At 43.8% G+C, this 16,276-nt stretch overlaps 1 protein-coding gene across 1 annotated transcript; it reads left to right on the forward strand.

Moving 5' to 3' along the window:
• The first annotated feature begins 215 nt into the window (after positions 1 to 215).
• On the forward strand, positions 216 to 9,313 carry BANF2 (BANF family member 2). The gene is made up of 2 exons (XM_019710709.2): positions 216 to 341; positions 9,167 to 9,313. Exons 1-2 carry the CDS (start codon positions 216 to 218, stop codon positions 9,311 to 9,313), a joined length of 273 nt encoding a protein of 90 aa, XP_019566268.1.
• The last annotated feature ends 6,963 nt before the right edge of the window (positions 9,314 to 16,276 follow it).

Below are 16,276 nucleotides of genomic sequence, written 5' to 3' on the forward strand. Positions count from 1 at the left end.
AGTCCATCCAGGTGGGAATGCATGTGTAAAGGCCTTCAGTGCTGGCATTACACTTGGCATCTAAAAGGCCCCAATAAATGTTGGAAGGTGAAAGGAAACCTGCCATCTGTCGCTCATAGTCTGTCAGGAGGCCGAGAGAGTTCCCCTATGTCCATTCACACCGTGAGCCGCCAACCGCCTCCTAACTGTTTTCCTCCCCACTGCTATTGCAGAAGATGGATCACATGTCACCCAGGCTAAGAGCCTTCCTCTCTGAACCCATCGGAGAAAAGGATGTTGTCTGGGTAGACGGGGTCAGCCATGAACTTGCAATGAATTTGGTCACCAAAGGTTTCAACAAGGTAATTCCTTTGTTTTTATTTCTCCAACTTGTCTTCCCACCTCTCTTCTCCTAGTCCTGCCAGATGGCCGCCATTGCCACATGTCCCTGCAAGTGGCCATCAGAGAGCAAAGCTGCCATACTTGGCAGGAAGCCACATCCTTCAGTGCTACTGACTCTACATGCTTGGGCAGCCTCAAGGGCCAGTGACAATGGGCAAATTGAATTGCTTCAGCTCAGAGCAGCTGGGTCAGGCATGATTCACTTGGTGTTCAAACACCCAGGGGTTAACAGAAGTGAGCCAGCTTCACAAGTCTGGGGCTGAGCTGTCAAGATGGATGATTTGGGTGCACTGCCCACGCCCATGAAGAGACCTTCAGGGTCTCACTTGCTCCATCACCAGGGCACCAGACTGGAGATAGCAAGTGGAATAACAGCAGCCTGGGGTCTACACTAGAGTAGGAGGATTTGAGATGTTCTAAGATGTCGCTGGCAGCCCAAGAATGGCCTCAAAGGTATCTAATGGAATCTAAACATTTTTTTTCTATGTAATTGTTTTTTTATGTGCTATTATAAGGCTGCTTAGAACTTTAGGAGAGAATGGGAGATGGTCCCAAAGAGCACCCAAAGAAAGTGAGCACATGCAGAGGTGGGTGGGAATTCACACAGAGCTTCGCACACTCCATTGAGAGAAGCACCAGCAACAGAACTATTGCGGCTCACTCTTCAGTTTTCAACATCAGGCTACACCACCAGGCAGGAAGATGTTGCAGAAACACCCAAAGAGGCTGGGAACTGGTGTGTGCACCAGCACAGTGCACGGCTGTTTCCAGGGGGCATCTAAACTACTGGACCTGTGGTTTTCTGGTTGACACACTGCTTTGCACCAGATGTTAAATATTCTGAATATCACCCCAAGCTACCAACCAATTTAATATCCAATAGGTGGTATTGTCAGGAAGTTGGAGCTCCATGATTGAGGTACATTTGTTTCTTTCCTCTTGGATGAAGGAGATTGAACCACTCCCGAACACATAATAAAGTAGGCAAGTCTGACTAGGGGAAACATTTTAAATTCAAAATTCTTGTCTAAAAGAAATGATTATCCCTTTTGCTTTTCAATTGTGGTGTAACATACTTACATTGATATGACAGGTACAGTTCAGTGAATTTTGACAGATATTTATACACCAATGGATCCACTACCTGGATCCAGTGATCACACCTCCAGATTCCAGATGGTTCTTTCGTTTCTTTTCCAGATCAAAGCCTTCCTTCATTTCCAGAAATACCCAGTATTCTGGCTTCTACTGCCACTGTTTTAATGTATCCATAATTGTGAGATTTTGTTATTATTTAGCCATACTAATTTAAAAAATATTTTATTTACTTACAGTAAATTTTACCTTTTTTAGTACACAGTTCTACAAGTTTTGACAGATGCATGCACTATGTAGCCATTACCACAATCAAGACATAAAACAGTTCTGTCACCCCATAATGTCTCCCCATGACCCTCATATTCTCCACTCTCAGTCCCTGGCAACCACTGATTTGTTTTCTGTCTCTATAGTTTTGCGTTTTCCAGCTTAACTGTGTTTTTAATGATGATAGCAGGTGGGGTGACAGGCATGTTTAAGACAAAAGAATGAATGACAGAAATTTTCAGGCATTTGAGAACTTGCTACACAGTCAGGGCTGTACTCATGACAGCTTTCTTGGCCTTGTCTCATGGGTGCTGGCTCTTTCTGCACCCTTTCTGAAGACCCGCTGGGACACAGACCATGTAGTTGCCCTCAGCCCTACTTGTCTGGGCTCATCACTTGGCTACCAGCACTCTCCCAAAATACCCGGACACTGAACCCCCAGACTCCCTGCTATGAATTCACCCAAATCTCTTCAGGAGCCCAAAAGTCAACATTGGACTGCATTCTCTCTGTGATTTCATGCCTCCCCTCCCATGGGACAGTCAACTTTGGTCTGAGGATCTAGCTCTCTACTATCCAACATGGTAGCCACTGGCTACTGGTACTAGTAAGCATCTGTCTGAATTGAGATGTGCTAAAATTATAAAATACACACTGCAATTTTAAAGATTTAATACAAAAAAATTCAAAGTATCTCACCAATAATTTTTTAATTGATTGCATGTTGAAATGATAATATTTTAGAAATATAAAACTATCATTAGAATATAAAACTATCATTAGAACTAATTTCACCTGTTTCTCCCTTTTGCTGTGGCTACTAAAAAAAAATAAAAATTACATACGCATCTGGCTCACATTAGATTTCTACTGGACAGTGTTGGTCTAGATTTAATGATGGAGGGGCTGCAATGGAAAAAGGAATTACCAAGAAGGGAAAATACATCATTCACAAGATGCTCAAGGCTTTCCACAGCCTAGCTCTAGCTCCGTCTTATATGCTTCTGTCCTCACCCCCCACACCCATACCCATACTCGAGCCAGACTGTCCCTGAGCCACAAACACATATGGGACCTCCCTTGTGCCGACCTGAGGCCCCTCTCGAAATGGACTCTTTCCCTTCAAGGTCCACCTCTCAGCCTACCTCCTCTGGGAACTAAGCCTTCCTTCTGCCCACCCATCCCAGCTTAACAAGCTCCTGTTTCTGAAGACTGAGTATTCAGTGCGACCCCTTGCTGTGACATCCATACTGTTGACTATTTTTTCCACACGTGGCCTGAGAACCACACTCATGATAGAGGCACAGTTTGCCTTTGGTGTGCTTCCACCCTTCTCTGAGGCAGAGAATGGTTCTGTGTTCTTTGTACTCCTCCTCTCCCTATGAAAACCCTGCCCAGGGATAAGTGATTTTCCAGGCACTCAGTAAATTCAGAGTTATCAAGCAGTGCCCCCTGGGGAAGATGCATTAGTCTGGGGATAATCCTGGAGTTATTCCAACAGGTGGAAGTAAGTTTAATATCCTAGAGAATCTGATATTTCTGAGCTTTGGACCAAGGAGGGCGAGAGCAGCTTTCTGTTCTCCAGGATTAGGGGCTGGCTTTCTGGAGCCAGCAGAGAAACTGAGCAGGCTTCCAGCATGGCCATGATAGGAGAGGATGAAGCAGGATAATTTTCCCTCCCTGCCACTGGGAGATAGCAGAGTGAGACCAGGAAGAAAGTGGAGAAAGGAGCATCAGGTTGCAACTTGGCTCTGGAGGCTGCAAGATGAGGCCCTGCTTCCTGTAGCATTCCTGGAAAGTTTGTCTCTGGCCCTGAGTGCCATGCATTCCCTGGCTTCCTGAATTCAAAGCCTGGTGGTGACATGGAGGCTCTGATCACCAGACCATCGGATACCAGCAGCAATGCCTGTAAAATGGCAGAAGACTCCATAGATGCCAGGCCAGACTGTGGATGGATGAGATGTGCAAGAATGGGGCTGAGGAAAATAGGAGTCTTAACCTTCCAATTCTTAGTGACTATCTGGAGAATGGAATGGGGTACATGTGAGGATCAGCTCAATTAAAATGTTCCAGGAGTCTGGATCCCATCAAAGGTACTCAGAAGTGCCAGGTATTAGTATCATCCTCCTCATCATCATCCTCCTCATCATCAATGTTCTCTCTCCTTGGACAAAACGCTAGTGTTTCTTAATCCTGTTATATTCACCTCTGCACCTTCCACACCTACTACAGGAGTTGGCTCAATTCAATAAATGTTAATTGTTGTTTTTTTAAGATAGCCACTATCTTTTTTTTCTCTATTTTTTTAAACATTTTTTTTTTTTTTTACTTTCCAATTACAGTTGATATACAATATTATATTAGGTTCAGGTGTATAACTTAGTGATTAGACATTTGTATAATTTACAAGGTGATCATCCCGGTAAATCTAGTACCCATCTGACATCAAACATAGTTATTACCATATTATTGACTATATTCCTTATGCTATACTTTACATCTCCATGACTATTTTGTAACTACCAATTTGTGCTTCTTAATCCTTTCCCCTTTTTCACCCATAACCCCAAAACTCCTGTCTGGCAACCACCAAAATGTTCTCTATATCTCTGATTTTGTTTCTGTTTTGTTTGCTTATTTTGTTCTTTAGATTCCACACATATGTGAAATCATATGGCATTTGACTTTCACTGTCTGACTTACTCCACTCAGCATAACACCCTCTAGGTTCATCCATGTTGTTGTAGGTGGAAAGATTTCATTCTTTTTTATGGCTGAGTGATATTCCGTTGTTTGAGTATCTGTGTACCACCTGTATTTTTTTATCCATTCATCCACTGATGGGCACCCAAGTTGCCTCCATTTCTTGGCTATTGTAAATAATGCTGCAATGAACATATGGCTGTACACATCCACTTGAAACAGTGTTTTGAGTTTCTTTGGATAAATACCCAGAAGTGGGATTACTAGGTCCTTCTTTGTCTCTTGTTATAGACTTTGTTTTAAAGCCTATTTTAAATGGTATAAGTATTGCTATTCCAGGTTTCTGTTTGTTTGCTTTTTGTTTCCATTTTCAGGAAATACCTTTTTCTATCCCTTTGCTTTCAGTCTGTGTGTTTTTTATTTGAAGTGAATTTCTTGTAGGCAGCATATATAAGGGTCTTGTTTTCTTATCTATTCAGCCATCCTATGTCTTCTGATTTGGAGAATTTAATCCATTTACATTTAAAGTGATTGTCGATAGATATGTAGTTATACCATTTTACTATTCATATTTTAATTTTTTTTCCTTCTTCTTAAAGAAGTCCCTTTAAGATTCCTTGTAATACTGGTTTGGTGGTGATGAATTCCATTAGCTTTTTCTTGTGTGGGATGCTCTTTATCTGTCCTTCAGTTCTAAATGACAGCTTTGCTGGGTAGAGTAATCTTAGTCGTAGGTCCTGCTTTTCATCACTTTGAATATTTCCTGCCAATCACCCTGGCTTGCAAAGTTTCTATTGAGAAATCAGCCGACAGTCTTATGGGAGCTCCCTTGTAGGTAACTAATTGCTTTTCTCTTGCTGATTTTAAGAATCTCTTTGTCTTTAACCTTTGGCATTTTAATTATGATATGTCTTGGTGTTGGCCTCTTTGATTTCATCTTGTTTGGGACTCTCTGCACTGCCTGGGCTTGCATGTCTATTTCCTTCACTAGGTTAGGGAAATTTTCCATCATTATTATTTCAAATAGGTTTTCAATTCCTTGCTCTCTCTTCTCCTCCTGGTACTCCTCTGATGTAAATGTTGGTATGCTTGATGTTGTCCCAGAGGCCTCTTAAACTATTCTCATTATTTTTTTGATTATTTTTCTTTCTGCTATTCTGATTGGGTGTTTTCTGCTACCTTATCTTCCAAATTACTGACTTGATCCTGTGCTTCATCTAATCTACTGTTGATTCCCTCTAATGTATTCTTTATTAAGTGATTGTATTCTTCATTTCTGACTGGTTCTTTTTTATGTTTTCTATCTCCATTTTGATGTTTTCTATCTCTGTTGAAGTTCTCATTGATATCATTGAACATCTTTATAACTGATGTTTTAAACTCTGTATACCTAGTAGATTGCTTGTCTCCATTTTGTTTCATTCTTTTTCTGGAGTTTTGTTCTGTTCTTTTATTTGGGACATGTTTCGTTGTCTCCACATTTTGGCTATTTTCCTGTGTTTGTTTGTATGTATTAGGTAGGGCTGCTATGTCTCCCTGTCTTAGTAGAGTGGCCTATGTAGTAGCTGTCCTGTGGGACCCAGTGGCACAGTCTCTCTGGTCACCTGAGCTGGGTGCTGCAGGTGTGTCCCTTTTGTGTGTTGTGTGTGCCCTCCTGTTGTAGTTGAGCCTTGGTTGCTGTTTTTACATTACTGGGAGGGATTGACCCTTGAGCTGATTGGTTGTGAGAACTGGCCATGACTACAGTGGAGGAGCTGTGGTGCAGAGGCTGACCTTACAGAGCAGGATTCACTTTAGCAGGGCTCTGGTACCTGCCTAGTGTGCCCTTTGGGTATATTGTCCATAGAGGCAGCCAGGTGGTGCTCCAGCTTGGTCCAAAGTTGGACACTGGGTGTGCTCACCCTAGGGCCTCCTGGAAGGGACCCCACTACAGGCCAAGTTCAGCTGCAGCCTGTGCTCTGCCTGGGGCCACCTGGAATGAGTCACACAGCAATCCACAGATGGCCACCACCCATGCTGGACTTGGAGGTGCCTGGGAGAGGCTAAGTTATGAACCAAGGCCAGCTGCTGCTACTGCCAGGCTTGGGGCTACTTAGCAAGAGGTATGCAGCACACCATAGCCAGATGCTACTTGTTTGGGGTTTGTGAAATTTTGAGAGATTTTAGAAAAGTCCACAGCATGAGCCAATACAGGTCATTTGTATGGAAAAACCACTGGAAGTGGCTTAAATGGGCCCACAAGTTAGGAGGGTGGGGGGCAGAGTCTTAGGGAATCACCAGGGCAGAGTGAACAGTATTAGCCAGGTTGATGGAGACTCAGCCATGCTGGCTGCCTGTGTCTGCATGCTGGGAGGGGGGATGGCTCAACAAAGGAACAATGGCCTCTGTCAGCACTTCTCTCTGGGAGGAAGCTGCCCCTTCAGGCTTGCCCTGAAGCTAGACAATTCAGTACTTCCCCATATGTCCTGGGTGCCTTTTGAACTGCTGTTCCAGCACTGGAGCTCAGAGTAAGTGAGTTCATCAGCAAGTATGTTTATGTGTGGTCCCTTTAAGAGGAGCACCTCGAAGTGCAGCTGCTCTTTATCTCACTCACCTACAATCTCCACTGGTTTTCACAGCCAGAAGTTGTGGGGACTTTTCTTCTTGACACTGGAACCCTGAGCTGGGGAGCCTGGTGTGGTTCTGGGGTCCCTCGCTCCTCAGGGGTATCTCTTCAACTGAGATACACCTCCTGATTTTTAACTGCCACGTATGGCTGTGGGACCAGCCTGTTCAATGTCTCCACCCCTCCTGTCCATCTCCACATGGCTTCTTCTGATATCTTTAAGTATAGAACTTCTGTTCAGCTAGACTTCAGGAGATTCTCAGTGATGGTTGTTCTGTAGTTTAGTTGTAATTTTGATGTGGCTGTGAGATGATGCAAGCACAGCGTTTGCCTATTCCCCAACCTTGACTGGAAATAAATGTTAATTTTTTTAAAACACTCAATTAAAAGGCATCTCAGTAAAACCCTGAAAATTTGAGGATACTTATAAAGTAAAATGAGATCATTCTAAGTAACTATACTGCTTTTTTAAGATGATTAAGACAGCAGTTTAAAATGACCATGAAATCCTGGCCTTTTCTCTTTTCAACAACTGGATAATGACTCAAAATAAAAAATCCCAAACTCCAATGCTTGGTACATTTTATGACTAGGATTCAGCTTTCATTTAATTTCTTTTTTAAAAAATATGTTCCTTTGGTCAAGATAAAGATTGCTTTGTTTTATGAAACTGAAAGTAAACAGACACCTGTGGGTTTTCCTGGTGGTGGCCCAGAACTCAAGGTGTGGACACTGGTTGTCATTTATTCCAGGCTGGAGAGCCCCCAAACTACCCCCAAGAGATGGGCATTTAATGTGACCTTAAATCTCTAGGCTTTACTGTTTGGTGGCTTCCCCAATTTGTGTTCACATGATCTTGGATGTCCCTCTCTCCATGTGGTCCTTGCTCCTCTTCAATAAGCCTGTGATTAAAATGGTAAAAAAAAAAAAAGAAATGAAACATTGTGGGGATGAGTAGTTAGAATACTAAAAATGCTGTAGACTAGGAGTCATGGAATCTTTATTTTACATGAGTTTTTCATTCACAGAGACTCTTCAAAAAGTAAAGATGGGCAAGGCTTTGCATTTTATAACTTCTGCTCTTCCCACCAGGCTATGTATTGCAGGACAAAAAAAGAAAGAAAGAAAGAAAGAGTTTGCACTATTCTAATGCTCTCACATTGAATGCAGTTAATTCAATTTGCAGGATAGGTCAAGGCATACTATGTACCTTCAGAAGATGCAGAAACTGAGGCCTGGGTTCCGCAGGTTCTCAGTTCAGGTTAAGTGAGTTGCCTGAGATCATAGTTGGTTTGCAAAAGCAAATCAATGAATGCTAAGATGCCCTTCATCTGCCAGTTATATGTAGTGGGTCTAAATCAAGGAAGATTTTGTCCCCAAGGGGACATTTGGCAATATCTGGAGATTTTTCATAAGGATCACCATTTGGGGGCAGGGAAGTGTACTACTGGCATCTAGTGGGTAGAAGCCAAGGATGCTGCTAAACTTCCTACTATGCACAAGATGACCACTCCGCCAACACATAATTAGCCAACAGTGCCAAGGGTTAAAAAATATTTGCTAGAACAATTGAGAAAGTGGTAGGGTGGGGAGCGTGTGTGTGTGTGTGTGTGTGTGTGTGTGTGTGTGTGTTAAAGAAAGAAATAATAGATCCAAGGCCTAAAGGAAGCATGAGTTATGCTAGGCTCTTGTTACTCAAAATGTTATCCCTGGATGAGCATCAGCCAGGAGTGTGTTAGAAATGCAGGCTCTCAGGCCTCACCCCAGATTTACTAAGTCAGAACCTGCCTTTTTACAAGATGCCAGGTAACTCATGTGCTCATTAAAGTTGAGAAAGACAGCCTCTGGTTTATCTTAGACTGGACAGCCCCTTATCCCACCCTGAGGGATGGATATTTAAATTGGCCTTACATCTATCTCACCAAGGGGCTATCCCCAAATCCTCATTGCCCTTTCAGGGTTTCTGGAATTGCCAGTCTACCACAACTACCTGACCTGTGCCCCCTCCTTTGATTTTCAAGTGAGTCCTCATGTTGGGGGAGGAAATGCATATCTGAGCCAATTTATTATAACTTTTCCCATTTTCCTCTCTGCCTCATCCCCTCCCCACAGGCCTACATCCTGTTGGGACAATTCCTCCTGATGCACAAGAATGAAGCTGAGTTTCAGAAGTGGCTCATTTGTTGTTGTGGCGCCACGGAGTGTGAGGCCCAGGAGAGTTCTAACTGCCTGAAGGAGTGGTGCTCCTGCTTCCTATAAACACATCTTCTTGCTCTGCCTCCTGGGTAAATGACACGTTCTGTACCAAGACCCAGGCTTGAAGTCGTTATTTTTTATTTTAACTTGAATGATACATGCTTATTATAAAAAGTAGTTCAAAAATATAAAAAAGGATAAACACAAGAAAAAATGATCCCAAAGTTCACCACCCAGAAACAGTGATCATTCCCCTTACATGAATATCATGCCAAACATCTCATTATAAATTTTATAAAAGAATGGACAATTTTATTTAAAAATGGGAATTAAATTTTAAGTCAGTGTATTATTTATCTATTGCTACATAGCAAAGGAACCCCAAATGTAGCAGCTTCAACAATAATTTTATCTTACTTAGTTTCTGAGGTTCAAGAATTAGCTGACAAAAGTTGATTTCTCTCTCATGCCTACATATGCAGTATATGTCATCAGTGAGTACTGTTCATTGTACTCACTCTGAGGCTTAAGTTGATGGAAATTCCCTCTTAATGTGCTTTTCCATGAGTACCACACAGTAGGAAGGAATTGTGGTGAATTACACACTGTCTTTCAAAGCCTCTGCTCAGAGTGATACCCTGCACTTATGTTTTCAAATTTCATTGGCCAGAGCAAGTCACATAGTCATACCTAACTCCAAAGGGGCTAGGATTTTTCTGAAGTCAGAAAAAGTGGAAATATTTGGTGACAGCACTAATCAATTAAGTTTACCAACTAAGTTCATTATTTTTTTCCTTAAATGCCTCACAACTGTTATATTTCCTAAATTCATAATATGACTGGGATATTTCTATTGGGGTCTGCATAACTCTTTCTAGCTTTGCCTCTTTAGCTCTCCCCAAAAAGAGGCCAAAGAGAAGAATTCCAGGTAGCCAACTTGTTGGTCCAAATATTTGAATAGCTCCATTTCCTAAGAGCTCAGGTTCTGACCATCCAGAGCCTTTCCCCTGCTCCCTCCTGCACAGATTAATTCAGTGCATTCATTCTCCACTGAAATAGTTATGATGTTTAGAAGTCACTCATTTTCTAAGACAGGAGCTGGCTGGCTCTACAAAAAGGAGAGCGGGAAATAGCTTTGTCCCTTACTCTATTTCTACACACCTGTTTCCAAAAATCTTCACCCATAGACACTAGGAATGTTTCACTTCAGCTGTTTATTCCTTAGTATCAAATTTTGTCCTCCTCATAGGTAAAATTATTGACTTTAATTTTTCATTTCTCCTTGTATTCCCCACCTTTGTCATGGGATTTTGCAGTCCCTGCCACTAGAGGCAGAGTAACTCTCAGCCCCTTGATGTAGACTTGGCCAGTGGTACAAACCTGAAATGACAACGTGCCAGCCTGAGCCTCACAGCACATTTCCCCTTGCTCTCGTGTGCCTCTGCCAACACCAAGAGAAGAACTACCCCTTGAATAACTGCTGTCCCTGAAGCCTGGGCCCCAGAATGGGCCCAGGTGGAGTTGACCTTACCCCGACCTGCAGTGAGGACCCCAGGTTAGCCAGACCTGCAGATTGATACAAAGCTGCTCTACTGAGCCCAGCCAGGATCAGCCAACCCTCAGCCTACTCAGATATGTGAGTGAGAATAAAGGATTGCTGTTCAAAGCCACTAATGTTTGGGACAGTTCTCTATGCAGCAATATCTAACTGATACATTTCTTCTAGTCTAAAATGTCCTTACCCTGCCACCAGGTATCACATCAAAGTCCAACAAAACCTGGCCTGATGGAGTAGCAGGCCAGGGTGGGAGAGAGACATTGTCTCTGGAGCCAGCCAGCATGGGTGTGAATTCCAGCTCGGCCAATGTCGAGTATCCTAGGTGAGCTACTTAACCTCTCTGAGCCTCAGTTTCCTCATCTGTAAAGTGAGGGCAGGGAGGTAATTACTTTGCCCTGCAGGGTGAATCAACTGAAATTATATATATTATGTATGTGGTACACAGCAAGAACACTATCCTTGTTCTCAAGCTCTCCTCAAACCTGGCCTCCTGCATGTTTGGACATCATGTGGCACTCAGGAGAGAATTCACAGCTATAAGTTGGAAGGGAGCCCAGCTATCAGCTTATCCAATCTAGTCCAATTCTGTTCCCACATATAAGTATTGGACACTGTACAACTGGTAGGGACTGCAGATTCTTTAATGGGTGGGTAGCAAAGGACAACTGATGAAAATAAGATTATTTCAGATTTTGACTGGGATCTTGTAGGGTCACATTAGCCCACAGAGCCTCAAAAGCATTCTCAAGGACACTCGGGAAGAGCAGGCTTGCATGTGTATCCTTAGTCCCATCAAAGGCCCACTTTCTACTCGGCAGGACAGTTGTTTCAATGATTTTGGAAAGGGTTGATGCCTGATAATATTAACAAATTGTCATGGATTTGACCAGCATCTTAAACAGCAGCTGAACCATCTGCAAGGAAAAGGGCCCACACATTGACTGACTGTTGGCTCGATATCTGTAGTCTGGAAATATCTATGAATCAATAAATGTCTTCGATTAGTATTTATGGAGTGTCTAAAGTTCTAAGCATGTTTAGGTGCTCTGGAAAAAGCAAAAGAAATAAGGATGAGTTTCTCTAGTGTTGAGGAGCTTACAACTTAATAAGAGGCATTTGGGAAAAGGAAGGGCAAAATAGCCAAAGTGTTAGGAGGTATATCTTAGTTTGAGCCACCCGGAAGCAGAACCTGAGACGTGGTCTGATGCAAAGTGTGTATACAGGAGTGCTCCCAGGAAATGCCCATAAGGGAGGGAGGAGTGTGACAGGGAGGGAAAGAAGCCAATTAAAGCTGTGCCATCACTACTGGAGCTCAGCCCTACCTCCTACACTGTGGGAGTCAGTGTAGACAGGCATTTAGTTACTCCATCCTAGGATATCTAAACACCACTCTTACCAGTCATTTATTGAGTGCTGCTCCCACAGGAGGTTACTCCCTCAGCCATTGAGCCTGCCACGTGGGGAAATCAAGCCTCACTGAGAAAGCAGTCAGGCAAAGAAATGCAGGCACTGGCAGCTGGAAGTCAGGCTAGCCACATGCACTGAAGTGGTAAGGGCAAGGGCACATGGATGAGCAGGGAACCCACAGCTTCTGCCACAAAGTGGGTTTTGGAATAGGACAGGCTTGGCTTTGAAAACAGAATCCACCCCTTACCACCACTTCTAAGACCTTTAGAAAGTCATCCTCTTGGCCCAGCTGCCCATCTGTAAAATGATGATGATAATAGTATCTACTCAAGCGTTAGGAAGATTAAAATTCCTGGCACCTGCTAAGAGCTTCATGCATGGATAGCTCTAAAACCCTTGGTATTAAAATGTGCAGCACTGATTGTGTATTGCTATTTAAAGAAAGGAGAGGTGGGCATGGGTGAGAGTGGTCAGGGAACACTCCTAGGAAGAGGTGATATTTCAGCTTGGTGTTAAATGGGGAGGTCAAGGTTGAATAAGCCAAGGATGGAGAAGAGGAAGGGGAAGAAGAAGGGGGCCAGGGGAGAGGGAGAGAAGGACCTGTGAGGTGAAAGACAAACCCAGTTGGTCCAGAGAGAGTGAGTTGTGAGAACCTGTAGGAACAGGTAAAGGGTGGGACTGGAGTCTGTAGGGTAAAGTCTTCCTCCCATTTCCCCCAGACGGAAGCTGAGTATGAGCTGGTAGCTGGCCCCATTTGAGAAGCCAGCCACTGCAGGGTCTCTGTCCTGAGGAATGTTAGCAGTCTCTAGCAGTCAGTGGGGACCGGGACCCTGTGGGGGCAGAGCCCCAGAAAGTAGTTTCCAGGCTCTCGGCCTCACATAGACAGGCGCTGGCTCAGGTAGTAAATGGCCATCAACTGTGATTGCATGGCCATCAGCTGTGGCTAGTTGGCCGTCAGCTGTAACCAGTGAGCCATTGGCCACTAATATAACTGCTGTGGCTACGCTAGCAGAGAAGAGGAGGAAGAATGGGGGCTAGCAAGAAGATGGCGGCTGGCTGGCAAGCGTGGATGGCGGTTTGCGGACAGTGTGGATCCAGCCTCCAGTGAGAGTATAGTGCTGCCAGAGAGAATATAGTGGTATGACTCCCCTACCTATGGCTCCGTGGGTGTTCCTTTTTGGCCTCACCATGTCCTGCGTTCCTGTGTGGGGAGCGGGACCAGAGACCCCACAGGGTCCCCTGCATAACAGACCCCATCTGTGCTGATAACCTAGAATAGGGCAGCCTTGCCCCCCACACCTGAGAAAGACCCTGTAGTAATTGATTCTAAAAACACCCACAATCCTTCACTCCTCCTTGCATCCAAAGCCTTCACATGACTTTGCAGCTCTCCTACCAAGAGGTGGAGTCTACCTCCCTTCCTATTGAATCCGGACTAACCTGGTGACTTGCTTTGGCCAAAAGTATATGGCAGATGTGACACCATGAGCCTAGGCTTCTGATTGCTCTCCTTTAGCCTGTGACCACCACAGAACAAGCTGGGCTAGCTCACGGGAGGATGAGAGACACGTGGCCCCATTATCCCTATTGCCTTAGCCAACAGCCAGCCAACCTCCAGACATGTGAGTGAGGCCTTCCTGGACCAGCCAACCTGTCAGTTGACGTCAGATCTGTGAGTGAGTCCAGCTAAGATCTCCATAACTGGCCCAAACCAGAAAAACCACCCAACTGACCCAGAAACTCACATAAATAAATCTTATTATTTTAAGCTACTATATTTGGGGAGTAATTTGTTGTGTGGCTATAGCTAACTCTTAGAAGTCCCATGTGAGGCCTCAGAGTGTGGAGTATCTATCTCCAAGTGTGAAATGGGAACCTCCTACTTATTTTTTGGAAAGCATCTGAGTGGTATTTTCCTATATGGTGACAATGAGAGGGATCACTATGGCTCATACACAAAAGCCAAGCAACTGCGGTGGGTGTCAAGTGGGGAGAACAATGGAAGCAAAGCTTGACTCAGAGTGGAAGAATGTAGGACAAAACTAGGACAAACGCAGAGGGAAAGACAAGAGCTATCAATTGTGTGACCAGTTGTAGGTACCCTGGATGATATTCCTGGAAGCCTCTGAAAGAAAGCTGACTTATGCAGATAAACCTTTTAGCAAGTGTTTCTGGAAATATATAATCTTTAAATGTTTGCTGAAATATAAGCAGTTGATTCAGCACATACTACTGCAAGCACTTCAGCATTCCCCAAATCCTCCCAGGGGTGAAGGGGGGTATTTTCTCTGTCTTACAGGTGGGAAAACCGAGGACCAAAGAAGTTAAGTAACATGGCCACAATGATTGGGCAAGCCGTTTCAATCCAGGTCTGCCTAACATTAAAGCTGTACCTAATGCCTACAGAGCCATCCTCATTGGACATGGTGGAGGCTATATTTGGTGATTTAGAGGTGCTCTCAGGGTCTCAAAGGCTGCACCCGCAAGGGACAGACAGGCATCAGAAGGGATGAGCGAGAGCCATTCGAATGGTCATAGAGAGATGACCGTGATGTGTTAAGAAGGAAAGCAGGTTATTTAAAAAGAACTATTCAAATATTTACTGAGTGCCTACTATGTGCCAGGTGCAGTGCTAGATGTAGCAGAGAAGAGAGCAGACAAAACTATCTTCCCTCAAAACCTGGCATTTTAATGGGAAAAGGCACAAAAACAAAAGTTAATGAAATAGTATATATTAATTTGGATGATAAAAAATTGCCTTTTAGAAGGGTCAAAGTGGTTGAATGTAGACAATTTTATATGGTTCAACCTTATATGTTAGTTTAAGGATGAGTGTTGTGAAAAAAATTAAACGAGGGAAGGAGGTCAAGAGAGGTGGGGAGATGGGAAATTTTAAATAAGGTAGCCAGAGAGGCCTCCCTACAGGGGCAAAGTAAAATCCTGAAAGAGACGAGGCTGAGAGATGGGAGAAGGCTGGGAAAGACCATTGCAAGCCGAGACAACAGCCAGTGCTAAGGTCCTGAGGTAGGGTGTGCCTGATGAGTTCAGCAGTGGAGTGAGCAAGAAAGAGAGCTGCAGGAAATGAGGCCCAAGACAAAAGGGTGGGGGTCAAGTTGGGTAGGGCCTTGTGGGTCATCAACAGTACTTTGGCTTTTACTCAGATGGAGATGGAAATCAATTGGAAAACCATGTGATTAGATATGCATTTAAGAAGGATCACTCTACTGTGTTTAGAAGAGTGTCGAGAGGAAGGGTGAGAACAGGGAGACTAGTTAGTAGTCTATGCAGTAATCCAGGTGAGAGACAAGAGTCGGACCAGGATCTATTTTGAAGGTAGAGCCACTAGGAGTGAGCGTGGATGGAATATCCTGAGCCCACAGCATTCTCGTATTTAGAAGACACAGGGATAAGGGGGAGCTATGGTAACTGGGATGAAGAAGCTGGAGGAGAGGGGGGCAACTGTGTCAAATGCTGCTGATAGGGCAGCTGAGGTGAGGACTGGGAATTGGGGGAAAGAGGGAAACTCTGGTGATGCAGGAGAGAGGGAAGAATTGCTGGCCTGTTTCCTTGAGTAGGTGATGGGTGAGATCCAGACCACCGGAGGTAGGACTGGCCTTAGCTAGGAGCACACACACCTCACCCATAGGGCAGGAAGAGCAGGGTACCCTGACTAGGGAAGTGGGCTGTCATGGTCGTGGGAGATTCTGGAATTTCTCTTTGGAAGGCCTCTGTTTTCTCAGTGCAATAAGAAACAAGCTGTGAGTGAGAATGGAAAGTAGAGTTAGTTGTCTGGGACAGTGGAAGAGTAGCTGGACTTTATAGAGAGAAAGATTCATTTGTATAAACAATATAGATGATACATTAAATAGGCAGATAGATGATAGATAGATAGATAGATAGATAGATAGATAGATAGATAGATAGATAGATAGATAGATAGAGATGATAGATAGATATCATACAGATATCTATCCTAGAATAGATCCTAGCTATCATAGAAAAAATTATATGCATAGAAAAAAGTCTGGCAAGAGAGACATTGAACTGTCAATAGTGGTTAT

This window comes from Rhinolophus sinicus, chromosome 13, assembly GCF_057876585.1.
Source record: "Rhinolophus sinicus isolate RSI-liver-muscle chromosome 13, RSI-T2T, whole genome shotgun sequence".
In the NCBI taxonomy this organism is placed as follows: domain Eukaryota; kingdom Metazoa; phylum Chordata; class Mammalia; order Chiroptera; family Rhinolophidae; genus Rhinolophus; species Rhinolophus sinicus.

Coding starts and splice junctions, on each gene's coding strand:
- BANF2 (XM_019710709.2), top strand. CDS start 216: ATGGATCACATGTCACCCAGGCTAAGAGCCTTCCTCTCTGAACCCATC. Junction 342..9,166: donor TCACCAAAGGTTTCAACAAG/GTAATTCCTTTG, acceptor CCCTCCCCACAG/GCCTACATCCTGTTGGGACA.